Genomic DNA, 12,874 nt, shown 5'->3' on the forward strand with positions numbered 1-12,874 from the left:
ACAGTATTGTTGGCTGGCTCTGTGACTTTTTGAACTGGTTGGGTTCTTATGGGTTTTGCTCTGCACATGTAATAAAAGTAAATGGATTATTGTTCAACTTGATGAACTTCCTTATTGGTGTCAGAGTAGATGGAGACAGGAATTGTCTTTATGGGTAATCAGGAAGGGATTGCCAGTAAATCCCAGTTTTCATTGTACTTATTGAATAACACTTTTGGTCATCTGTCTCATCTATCCTAACTCTGCGTTTTTTTTACGCATACTCTTGGTCTCTGTTAAATCAGGGCTCTCTCCTGGTGTTGTCAACAATGTCCAGTCCAACCTCCATGCGCAGCCCAAAGGAAAAACAGTTCTACATGCTAATGTTGGTTTTCTGTCTGGTCTGTCCAAACTTCCTGGTGTTTCTGAAATCACTGTGGAGGTGTGCTTTCAAGAGCTTTGTACAACCCAACATGAAGACCATGTCACTGGTACGTTTTTCTAAAGCATACTCATTTATTGTTCATGCAGTTACAACAAATACGATTGTGGACATTTTTTTTATCATATATGCTATCATATATTGCAAAGATTTTTTGATTATTAACATTATTTATGCCTCTACTTCACTGCTTACATCATTATCTTTATGGGGAAGACATTTTAAAGAACAGTGTAAAATGTATCCATACAGTCTAATATTCAGCTAAACTAAAACATGACAATACAAAACCTAAAAACCTAAGACGATGTTTTTTATCTTACAAGCGCGTGTGCATTTGGCAGATTGGCAGACAATATTGTCGTATTTTCAGACACACTCAACTGTTAGATTCAAGCCTCTTTTGGTTTTCAATATTACTGCAGGAAACAGTGCATTTAATAAATCCAGAAAAAAAGATACTAGTTTGATTTCGAGACTGTAAATCTGGACAAAGTTGCATTCATAAAACCGTGTCAAAACAGTGTCAGCATGGTTTAAAAAATAATGAAATATAAATATAAATCTCAACCCTGATGCCTTAATTTGAGGCTTTCTCCTACCCTAAGGCCAAAAGAAATGCAAGAATGCAAAGGTTATGATGTGTGTCTTTGTGTCTTTTCCAGATTTGTGCCATTGAGTGTCTGGTGTCTCTTGGTACTTCAGTCCTTGTGCTAGTTGTTATGCCTCAGTTCGATGTGTTGACAAATCTCTTCATCAGCGGAGGAGTCTGTATTGTGTCTGCCATTCTGCAGATTGTATACAGGCTACAGCAAAAAACATGGAAAATCCTGTTCCCAATCTGCTCTCTCACTCTCACAGTTGCAGGTAACCCAATTTATATTTATTTTCTATTCACATCACTGTCTGTCTGCCTACCTGTCTGTTTTTGAAAGAAAAAAGAAACTTCCAGTTTTACAGATGGTCATTTGTTTAATAACTATGCTGACATGTCTTTCCATGTTCAGATTAAAACTAGGAAAAGGTGAAGTGGACAGAGAAAGGGGATGATTTGTTATCCTGTTCCTCCTACAGATCATATGCAAAAATGTTATACTGATTGTTTTGCTCAGTTTCTCCCACTTGTTTTTGAACACATTTCAGTTAGGCCATAGTTTGGTTTTGACTGAACTGAGGTGTCTCTAATTAACTGTCAAATCAGCTCTTTCACTTTTATTCCATTGTTGAGTTCTTCCTTGCAATGTCAGGTTCAGTAAATCTGCCACCCTCATTATGGCAACTGTCTCAGATAAATGATGTTAGATTTACTGGCTGGCATGACAACATCTACGAGTCCTGATCTGAGCATCGAAATACAAGTTGCATGTAAGTTACTAGCTCCAGGAAAAAAAGCAGCTTAGCAACTCACATTTTTTAGAAAACTTGTTTGGAAATATTTAAGTGCCAGCTGCAACCACCTAAGTTACAAGTTACAATAGTGTGTGTATGACTGAAACCCTGACTCAAAACAATTACTTTTATGCTGTATTAAATTCTATTCCCAGTTCTGTTGTTTCGCAAATGTCATTGCAGTTAGTTGGTTGGATTTTGTTCGAAAGATGTTTTTTTGAATGAATGAAACACCAGAGTCACAGGGAGGTGGTCAGGGTGGATGGTGGTAGGATTTGGCAATATGGCGGTATACACTAAGTCCACTGGTAGAGATTTGGCAATACCATTTCTATGGTGGGAGCTCTACCAGCAGTGTTGCCAAAGGAATATGTTAAAACATAGTACCAGAGGATTAAAATTGTCAGATTTTGAGGAAAATGATCATATGCAACTCCTAATGAATAAAAAAGAATAAGAAGAAAATATGTATAAATATGTCATTTAAGAGAAAATGTATTCAAACGGCTTTTTAAAACACCTACAAATCTACCCGCAATTTTTTAAGCAAGCTGACATAGCTATGAAGTGCAAAGGCTGTATGAGTCCATAAGTCCATTTGTCAGTTTTTGTTGAATAAATAAATAAATAGGCTTTTTTGGCTTTATTAGATAGGACAGCTTTAGCGTAAAAGGGGGAAAGAAAGAGGATGACATGCAGTAAAGGGTCGAGGTTGGGTTCAGAACCACGGTCGCTGTGGCAAGGACGTAGCCTCTGTGCATGGGGCACTCGCTCTTTCAACTGAGCTACTGGGCGCCCCACAAAATTAAACTACAAGACAGCACAACTGGAAGCCACTTCATATTCTGCATGAAAACAGGCTAAGACCATAAGCAAAGCGAAGGGAAAGCCACACAAATTGAGATTTCCAATATGTTATTCCTTGATCTAAGGAAGTTTAATCAATCATTGAAAACATGAGCTACTCTGTCTCAAAGTCAGAATCCAGAGCTACTACTAAACGCTTAACTAACTAACCAACTAACTTACAGGTTACTGCCTCCTGGGGGTTGACTACTATGTTCGTGTATCATCACATGTGGATCGACAGAGCTCAGACTGCTTCATCTACGTTGCAATTGGAATTTTCTCTTCACTCCTCATCTCCCTCTGCTGGTGGGAAAATCCAATGCAAGCGACTAATCGCATGCAGGTATAATGTTTTTAGTGATGAGTTTCCATTGTTCTGTCCTCACTGCACCAACCTCAAAATAAACAGCTACTTTTTTTCGGCCACCTAAATGGAATTCACCCCATCTCTTCATCCCACTGTAGACAGGTTAATGATTTGAAAAGCAGAAATCCCACAATCCCCTGCCTTATAATATAAAAAGTTATTTTAATTGTCGCAAATTTGACATTTTTTGCAGTTGTAACGCTCACACACTGTACCAGGTGTTTTTCCATGTGTTCCGACAGAGCTTCAGCTGGATATTGAACTATCCTGGGCTATTTGTAGCATATAAATATGTTGACTTGACATCCTCAGTGAGACTCTTACCATGTCTTTCTTTCTCCCTGCAGGAAATGCTGTCAGAATTGGATGGTTTCAGGGACTTTGTGTTTGTCATCAGCAGTATTTTGAGGATAATAGTGATAGGTAATTATCTGCCATCAATGTCTGTATCAACATACAACACTCAACAAAAACATGCTGACAAAATAACGCAGGCTCTTGAAATGCATTATCAACACCAACATCACCGTGTTTTGCCAAGCTTTCTCCTCATCTCATTTACAACATTCACACTCGAGAATAAACAGATTTCTGTGATGTTAGAGGTGCAGACGGATTGAGGCGGATGTTCTCCAGCTATGATGAAGTCTTCAATAGTGGTTTTGAATTTTGTAAAGCTATGCTTTCTATGCTGCACGACACTATCAGCTTTTACTCCACTCTATACAAGAGCATAATTCCCTCATATTTACTTGAATGTCACCACATTTCTTTTCCATTTAAATCAACACACTTGATTTTATTTCAACTTATTATATAATTTTGTGCTATTTTATATATTGTATTTACTGTTCATTATGCACGCTTTTGATATATTGTGTTTTTATATTGTACTTTTATTACATTTAACTATGGGATTGTCTCTCTCACATAATCAATACATTTTATTCCATTGTAGGTGGGGTATACCTGTTCTACCATGTGCTTATTGAGAAATCTATCATCTGGTCAGACTTTAACCTGCAGAGTGAAGACTGGGAATTACTGCAAATAGGACTGGTGCTGTTTTTCTTACAGGTGGGTAAAAGGAAGCCAGAAAAAACATCAGACTAACAGAGACAGGCAGAGATTGGCAGTACATAAGAAGGGATTATGCACATGAAAGTCATGGGTCTCTTTGGGGGGTATCCATTGATCATTTGCAGCTGTCTTGTCAAATGGTTGAAAAGCATTTGTCTATCTACTGACGATTTTTGCACTATTAAAATAAAAGTGGCGCTACCAAACAGTGCATATTTGAGCTCAGACAATAAAGTATTATTTAGAGGTCTAAAATATGTGAAGAAGGAAAAGATCTATAAAAGTTGACAATAAAAGCAGGTATAAAATCTATACTATAGACACCCTTAAGCATCCACCTACACCCATAGAACTTTTTTTAAATGACAATAATGGAAGAAAAGAGTGGTAAAAAAAAATTGTGTCACAATAAACAAATGTTTGCAGTTACATGAGGGAATTCCTTGGATATAAAAGACAAGTGGGAGCTAGAGATGACTGTTACTATAAATGTTTTGGCAAATACACACTGAGGGAGACTTTATTGTGTTATTTTAACAGGATTTTAACCTTTTTTTCACAGAAAGGCTTCCTGACCTGTTATTTTCCTTTGCTGCTTTACTTTTAATGGCTCACAGCAGGTTCAGTCTTGATTGATGCAGCCAATTAAACAATTATTGATTAGGCCTGCTAGATTCATTTCCTGTCCTAGACAAGGTTTTAACAACTTTTAACAAGTACTGACTACTACATACTAATTCTTAACAATTATAGCAGGTTGAACTCAATCAGTGATAAGAATCAGATCTTACTAGCATTTATTTACCACTATAGTCTAAAGTTTTTATTTTTAAAAAAAACCAGCCAATATAAAAACATTCCCTGTGCCTTTTGTCTCAGGCCTTCTGCTCAGCATCCTGCCACTGGTTTGGTGTGGTGGCCTGTAAGATTCATTCAGTCAGGATGAGTTTTGCCCTGCCAGTGTGCTGCACAGGACCTGCAGTGCTACTGTTGGGACTGATACTTTTCATGACCCAGGTACAAAAATTGGACGGAGCACAGGCTGGGAGCATCACAGGTGAGTCTTTTTTTTCTTTTTTTCTTTTTTTTTACAAATTGAAAGTTGTTTGTGCTCTGCTTAAATGCACTTTTGTTCGCTCCAAGTTATTTGGTTATTTTGTACTACATCAGAAACATGAAATATGTAAATACATGACCAGTCATGTGGTACATTGTAAGAAATCTTTGGCTATGAGTACTCATGTCTTTATACTTTTGAAGGGAATTTATAATGGGAAGCTCTGTGTGATAACAGTACAAAAAACATTCATTACTTATCACTTATTACCAATATCCTAAAATGATTAGCTTTATTTCCATTTCAGAGTTTTGTGAAAGCTTGGCCTACTTAAGCACTAAAAACACAACCCCAGTGGTTTTACTGGAAATCACAAGGAGCATATGTCGAACTTCACTCAACAGGTACATGTTTGTGTGATTGGATTAAGCTTTAACTGTGTATGTTTGCATGTATGTGAGCAGCTGTGCTTATAAATGTGCCTAATATGTGTAAATGTCCTAAAATTATTTATCCTGTATCATACTTTGACAATATATTAAATAATCTGTATCGGCATCTTCTGTATATACACATTCATGTATGTACATTTTGCCAAAAATTACAGCTACTACTTGCAATGGCCTTTTTCAATGCTGGCACTGGAGGGAGTGTGTATGTGGGCAGGCTTCATCACATGCACCTACTACGTATGGAGGATCAAGGTACTAATGTAAAAACACACACACACACACATGCCCTCTATTTACTATAAGCTTCTTAAAGGGTCAGTTTACCCAAATTATGAAAAGCCATTTGTGTCTCTCTGAGATTTTGGCTGCTGCCCCTCCACAATAGAGGTGAAAGTAATTCCCTTCATGTTGCTTTCTGCATTGAAAAGTTACATTTTGGACAGTCAGTAGCAACATGTCTCTCCAGGAACAATGTCCCTGCTAATGTTGAAAGAACTGTTTTCGATGGAACAACTATTTTTTTCCCAATCAAAGTTAGTTTCAAGTTTTCATTTACTCTAAAGCTACAGCCTACTGCCTGAGTCAAACTTTAAATCTCAACATTACATGGTACATTTTAATGGTAATCTCATCAAACCAGTGACATCTTATCATAAGATCAGGCTGAAAAACATACACCTAAATGCATACATGGTTCATCATGTCTTAGGTCCAGCGTATAGAGAGGACGTCTCAGCTCTTTGTTCGTCGACTCTATGAATCTGCTTTCATTGACCTGTCTCTGCTACTCAACACCAAAATGAAGGTGGCGCGAGCCAAAAACCACGAGAGGTGAGAGGGTTCTGAGAAGAGCTACCCTGATTATTTTATTTTGGATTTTATTTTATTGTGGCTATATTTTAAGCAGGAATATGGAAAAATCACATGATTGTATGAGAATGTAGTAGGAGCAGAGATGACATGAGGCATCGTTTATTTGTCATGTGTCATGAGAAGAAAATATCTGCATTATCTCTGTCTGATGATGCACCACGAAACTGTTGTGATTAAAAAAAGTAAAATTTGAGGATGACTGACAATCAGCAAAATCAATGGAAATACGTCTTTGCATACAAAGTTAGCTGTATCTGCATTCATGTGGTATTGTATAAGATCAGTGGCACCATGGATCTGTTACAGTCCCCAGCAGCCATAAAAGATCAGAGCTGGTTTTCTAGACGGCTGATTGATGTGTATGGTCACAATATGTTTAAATCATCGGCTGACAAACTCTCCCTTTCTCTCTCTCTTCCTCTACAGCCACGATAACATACAGAACAGTGTGATCTATCTCTGTGCCACCATGTGGCATGAGACCTATGATGAAATGCTGAAAATCCTCACCTCAATGTTCAGGTTAGAAGTACAGTCACTGCAGACACCTAACTGTAGCATTATCAATATCACAATTTGGATTTAATCCATTTTACACACCCTTTGAAACCTAAGCAAATGACTGGATTTCTCTCAAAAACATGGGAAGAAGACAATAAGAAAATGACCTGTAAATTATTTTGGGAAAAAAACAAAGAAAAAATATATATAAATCACAGAAATGTGCATAAAAATCTGATCATTTTATAAACTTTTTCCTATGTTTTTGTAAGAATTGGCAACAATTTGCTCAGGGTTCAAACGTTTTGAAGGCATTTGAAAGCAGCACAAAGAAAGTTATTTCACTCCAGGTTTCACAGTAACAGAAAATCATCTTACGCAGAGGTGTATGCCTGGATGTGTCAGTGCTTTTTGAGACATCACTGTTTTTTTGTGAATAACCCAGTTATTATTGCAGAGCTCACCTCTAATCAAAGGCACAAGAGACAGAAAACATATTTTAACCAGATACGCAGTGAAAGACATTTGTCCAGCCTGTTGCTCTTAAAATGTTAATTATAAATTTAATGTTTTTTTTCATGTTCTGACTAAAATGTTGAACCTTTGTGCTTTTAAATATTTGAAACTGTATTATACTTATGTCATACTTTGACAGTTTATACATAAAAGAAGAAACTACATAAGTGAATAGGCTTTTGCTCTATTGTTAGTTGTTTGTTGGTATTTCAGGTTGGATCGCTATAGAGGTGATCCAAAGGAGGACCACAAGGACTGTTTTGACTTTGAGTGCCACATTTATGTAGACGATGCCTTCATGACTGAAAAGGACACAGGGAAGAGGCTGGTCAACTCCTACGTTAGTGACTTGATCCATGTTGTCATCGAGGTTTATAGGTAAGATTATCTATTAACCTATTAATGCCCTCTGTCCATACCTTTATTTATCCATCTATCTTTCTAACCAGCCATCTATCTGTCAACCATGCAGAGTGTTTACAAACAAAGAACCCGATGATGTGTCGATCATTGAGACTCCCTATGGTGGCAGGCTGATGTTTGTTATGCCAGAGGGCAACATGCTCTTTGTTCACCTAAAAGACAAAACTCTCATCAGGAACAAGAAAAGATGGTCCCAGGTATGGTGTAGTGGTGGTGTTTTTGTCCTAAAGGTGCCGTGGTACAAAATGATATTTGCCTCTGTGGCCAATAATAATAGACTTGCTTCATTATATTTGCATGTTTCATATGCATCATATCAACATTTTTAAAGAGACATATAAACTGAATTTGTTATTCAGAGGGGCAAGGGATGGTGGATGATGTGTTACAAGGTGAGATGCCTGCCAAGCTACAGGCCACTGTTGTAGAGCAACAAACAAGAAAAAACATTTGTGCTCTCTATTTAGCTTTGCAAAACTAAGAATTATAGTAGGAATAGCTTATGCCATGATGTTCCTTTGAACACAATTTCACAATCTCGCTAAGATGAATTTAATGAATAATTGGTCTTGGATTTTCACACTATACAATATTCTATATGACTTTCAGATTATGTACTTGTACTATTTACTGGGCTGGAAAGGCTACATCATCAAGAACCCTCATAAGATCCCAGTAAGAATGCTTTGCCTTTTGTGTAAAATGTGTATATACTAGCATTTTGACACTTATACATATAGATTTTTTCAATTTGTAGAATACTGAGTCTTGTTTTGTCCAACAACAGCATAATCCACGCAAAGACAGTATGATCTCTATGTATGGAGAGATTTTCGTGATGCGTCAGCATGACAGTGACTACAAGAGAAGATTCATCTCAGACGACAACACTTACATCCTGGCTTTAGACGGAGATACGGACTTCCAACCAAAAGCTGTGATTCTGCTTGTAGACAGGTTAGTGATCTATAAATCAACAAATGTTTTTCAGTTGTTATTGTTATATATAAAAAGTCTTTTACCAGCCAAAAAATTAGGGCTGGAATTGTTTTCACCTTGTGAGGTTGTATGTGTGTGTCATCATGGCAAAATGTGGTCTTGTTGACACCTACTGTACTGGGCGCCACCACAGAGGTGATTTTGAATTCGGTCTGTCTGCCCGTCCATCTGTCTGTGAACAGACTTTGTTATCGCGATAGTGTTATGTATGTATAAGATGCAGTTACAAAACTTTACAAGTGTGTAGTTGAGATAAAAATGAAGGCCAAGTTGAAAAGATGATTGTGGTCTGACCAACGGTGCCAAAGGTAGGAGGGTACGAAGAAGAAAAGTGGCCATTGGCCCCGCCACTTTACACCCCTGGCCCATGTGCATTTTAAGTCAAAGATAGGTGTTACAGCTAGTGCGATCTCTGTGCAAATCATGCGCGTACAGCCACGGGTGTGACAGGGTATGCCTGTGCCACCCAAAGAGGCAACTGGCACAGACAAAAACCTGATGAAGAATTCATTAAGTTTTAGTTACACTTTGCCCACTTCCCTGTCATTTCCCTTATGTCAGCAGATTGCTATGATGGAATTAAAAATGAATTGAGTGTAAAAATTATGTTTACTGAGATGCCAAGCAGGCAGGCTGTTTATCTCCTCAGCAATGTTTTAGTACAGACAAGGCACATGCCCTACACACGCAAACCACCATATCAGCACAGCAATAACATAATGCACAGCACAAATGTATCCCCATTATGCAATTAGAGGAGAGCACAGTTTTGCCACCCCATTTTTTTCCCATCCTTATACAGTCCCCGCAATCAGGTGATTATATTTAAGCAGCCAATGTAATTTTGCTATTTTAAGCAACTGACAAATCAAGTGGTTCTAGTAAAAAACACATTTTGGGACCACAGTGATCCCTCACACAGCTGATCTATCAAAGCAGACTGACGCAGCAGGGTCACAGAGTGAGACTAACAGCAGAGTTCATCCTTACTGCGCCAATGTGTCTGAAACAATCAAATGTTCAGCAATGGAAACTTCCAAAGACTGCAATCTTGTAGTCTGGCAGTAGATGGAATTCTTTATAAATAGGACGGCACATTGACCGCCTCTTTTTTCATCCAGCTCTGAGCGCTTTCATAATTACCAGGGATGAAAATATTTTATCGATTTTTACTCACTGAATCGCATCGCTCTAAATGAGCCCAAATTAGTCTTGTATCGTATCGCCAACCATGTATTGTAACTCGCACTGTATAGTGGTTAAAATTGCTGCAACTCTACAATTAAAATTTGTAACTGGCAAAACACAAATTGACTTTAATAATGAATGTGAATAATGAAGTAGTCACAATGGAATGCAATATTATTGTCGATGAGCACAGCACTTACAGCTATTATTTATCAAAAACATGTCCACAAAACAAGACAACAGTCATTTTTAGCATTTTTTGACAGCAGTCAGAGATGTTACAGATAGAAATGGAACAAGAAAGAGCCGCCTCAGTGAGCTGTAAGAGCTGGAGGCAACAGGCTGCAAATCTCCAACTTAGATAGGTAACCAACTCCCTTCATTGCATCCTGCTGTCTGCAGAGTCATGATGTAAAAATGTAAAGAGAAAAAAACTCCAACAAAAAAAGATCACAGTTGCACACAGAATGATGAAAAATTACCGCTTAATCCTCAACTACTTTATAAACATAATAATAGTTTGTATTCCTGCCCTCAGAACTCTGCATTTGCTTTTACCACCATAATTACAGTTGTTGTTTATCAACCACAAGTGAAATCTTTACGATCTCCACTTACAAAAAAAAAATACATTTTCATTGACAGATTGAGGATGTATGACAACGTTGGTGCGGCTTGTGGTAGAATCCATCCTACTGGCATGGGTAAGTACACATTACTTTGGCCTCTATAGCAGAGGGTATATTAGCTTGATCAAGCAAGCAGATGCAGGGTGAAAAAAAGCCTAATTTCATGTCCTTAAATGGTAAATATAACATCATATCATGGGATGAATTAGTGTCGTAACATATTTTTCATCCATACCTTGCAAATATTTGTCATGACTTCATGAGTTGGTTGTTCAGGTAGGAACTTCATTACAAAATATAGTTATTGATTGGAATTTTTTATTTTTTGTAGCAGTGATCAAATGTGTTATCCATTAAAAAGGTCCTGATTCAGTTCCCACTACTGGTACTTTCAGGGTGTAGGTTGCAACCTCCTAAAACAGTCTAAAAAGAAGTAAGATGGTTTTATGAAGCCAATTTATCAAGTAGTAGGAGTGGGGCTGGTTTAATGTCTGTCTGTGAGTGATGGGCTGATCCTCTCCAGCATATAACATCCAGCTGGGATAGACTCCAGTCTCTTTAACCCTCAACATGACTGAATTGAAAGAGATCATTTAAGAAATGAGCTTTGTAAAACTTTGTTTCTGAGGATTGTCTCTATTTCCTTTCATCCTGTGTCCTCCTTTTTTTGTTCATTTTTCTCTCTCACTTTATCTCTGCTCATCTCTGCCCGCCTTCTCAGGTCCCATGGTGTGGTACCAGAAGTTTGAGTATGCAGTTGGCCACTGGCTACAGAAGACAGCAGAGCATGTGTTTGGCTCTGTGCTGTGCAGTCCAGGATGTTTCAGCCTGTTTCGAGGATCAGCCTTAATGGATGACAATGTACTGAAAAGATACACAACAACTGCAACCAGAGCCTCAGAATATGTGCAATATGACCAAGGTTGGTCAAAATTTTTCTGCTCCCATTTCGCAGAGTTTCATCTCTTTGTCTTTTTTCTTTGACTGTTTACGTTCCTTTCTCATTTTTGTGTGTGCATGCATATGTTTCTAGGGGAGGATCGTTGGCTGTGTACTTTGTTGCTGCAACAAGGCTGGCGTGTCGAATACAATGCTGCATCAGATGCATATACCAACTCACCACAGGAGTTTAAAGAGTTTTATAACCAGAGGAGACGATGGGGACCATCCACACTGGCGAATACACTGGACCTTCTGCACAGGCTAGTGTTATTTATCATTATATTAAAAGTAGAGTTTGCCTCTTTAGCTGAAATTACTCACTTAACTGAATATAAAGTAAAATTTGCTTAGTTTCTGATTCACTTTCTGATTTTCTTTTTGTTGTTCCATAGTAATAAACAGGCAATATGTCCTAAACCAGCTGTTCCCAACAACACTATAACGTGTACATTTTATTGATATTTACTTTACTGTGGTTGTGACTTAAATTGCAGTGGTGCAGAGACAGTGAAGAGAAACTCATCCATCTCCAGGCTTTACATCCTCTACCAGATGTTCACTGTTGGTTCCTCTATCCTTGGTCCGGCCTCTGTGACTCTCATGATAGCAGGTAGCTTCAAGACTAATTTCTAACACTATAAGCCCTTTTCTTATCTAGTTACTGTAGTGGGGCGAACATTTTCTTCTCTGTGTCCCTGCTTCTCCCTTACGTTTAGGTCCATACGTTTACCCTCAACATACTTTTTTTCATGAGTCAGTAGGGGCCGAATGCATCCGTCAAGTCAGACACTTTCTCCATTTCTACAAACTTAAATGATAGAAAATAATTGGTGTTTACTGACCACAAGATAGGAGCTCTCTAGTGAATTCTGCATCATGTCATTATCATACTCTAACTGGTTTGCGAGTACGGATTGCTGGAGGAGTCACATCTTAAGATCATATATCATATAGTTATGATCTGATTTTTCAAGAAGCAAGTAAAATTTGGCAAAAGTTAGGCCGCCATTTCCATTGGAATGAATAGGCCAGCATTTTGGAAGACTGTATCCATAATTCATAAACATGGACTTGGCCAGAATCAAACAGACTTGATAATAAATTGTAATAGTCACTATTAGAATACACACTTTGCCCTGCAGCTCTTCATAAATAATCTTTCTGTATTCAACTTCCTCAAAATCCATC

The 12,874-nt window shown here is 37.9% G+C and overlaps 1 protein-coding gene across 1 annotated transcript in view; it reads left to right on the plus strand.

Annotated features, from left to right (window-relative positions):
* Positions 1-12,874, plus strand: part of chs1 (chitin synthase 1) — a 31,231-nt gene that overhangs the window by 5,624 nt on the left and 12,733 nt on the right. The window contains exons 4-21 of the mRNA XM_042487807.2: positions 285-470; positions 1,087-1,288; positions 2,842-3,002; positions 3,374-3,449; positions 3,985-4,103; positions 4,986-5,163; positions 5,471-5,567; positions 5,771-5,867; positions 6,325-6,446; positions 6,915-7,010; positions 7,719-7,883; positions 7,978-8,125; positions 8,538-8,603; positions 8,716-8,885; positions 10,761-10,819; positions 11,466-11,666; positions 11,778-11,946; positions 12,181-12,296. Coding sequence (XP_042343741.2) covers positions 285-470; positions 1,087-1,288; positions 2,842-3,002; positions 3,374-3,449; positions 3,985-4,103; positions 4,986-5,163; positions 5,471-5,567; positions 5,771-5,867; positions 6,325-6,446; positions 6,915-7,010; positions 7,719-7,883; positions 7,978-8,125; positions 8,538-8,603; positions 8,716-8,885; positions 10,761-10,819; positions 11,466-11,666; positions 11,778-11,946; positions 12,181-12,296 — 2,428 coding nt within the window. The remainder of the gene's footprint in view (positions 1-284; positions 471-1,086; positions 1,289-2,841; positions 3,003-3,373; positions 3,450-3,984; positions 4,104-4,985; positions 5,164-5,470; positions 5,568-5,770; positions 5,868-6,324; positions 6,447-6,914; positions 7,011-7,718; positions 7,884-7,977; positions 8,126-8,537; positions 8,604-8,715; positions 8,886-10,760; positions 10,820-11,465; positions 11,667-11,777; positions 11,947-12,180; positions 12,297-12,874) is intronic.

Source organism: Plectropomus leopardus, chromosome 1, assembly GCF_026936395.1.
Source record: "Plectropomus leopardus strain MGB_pleo_1.0 chromosome 1, ASM2693639v1, whole genome shotgun sequence".
NCBI lineage: Eukaryota > Metazoa > Chordata > Actinopteri > Perciformes > Serranidae > Plectropomus > Plectropomus leopardus.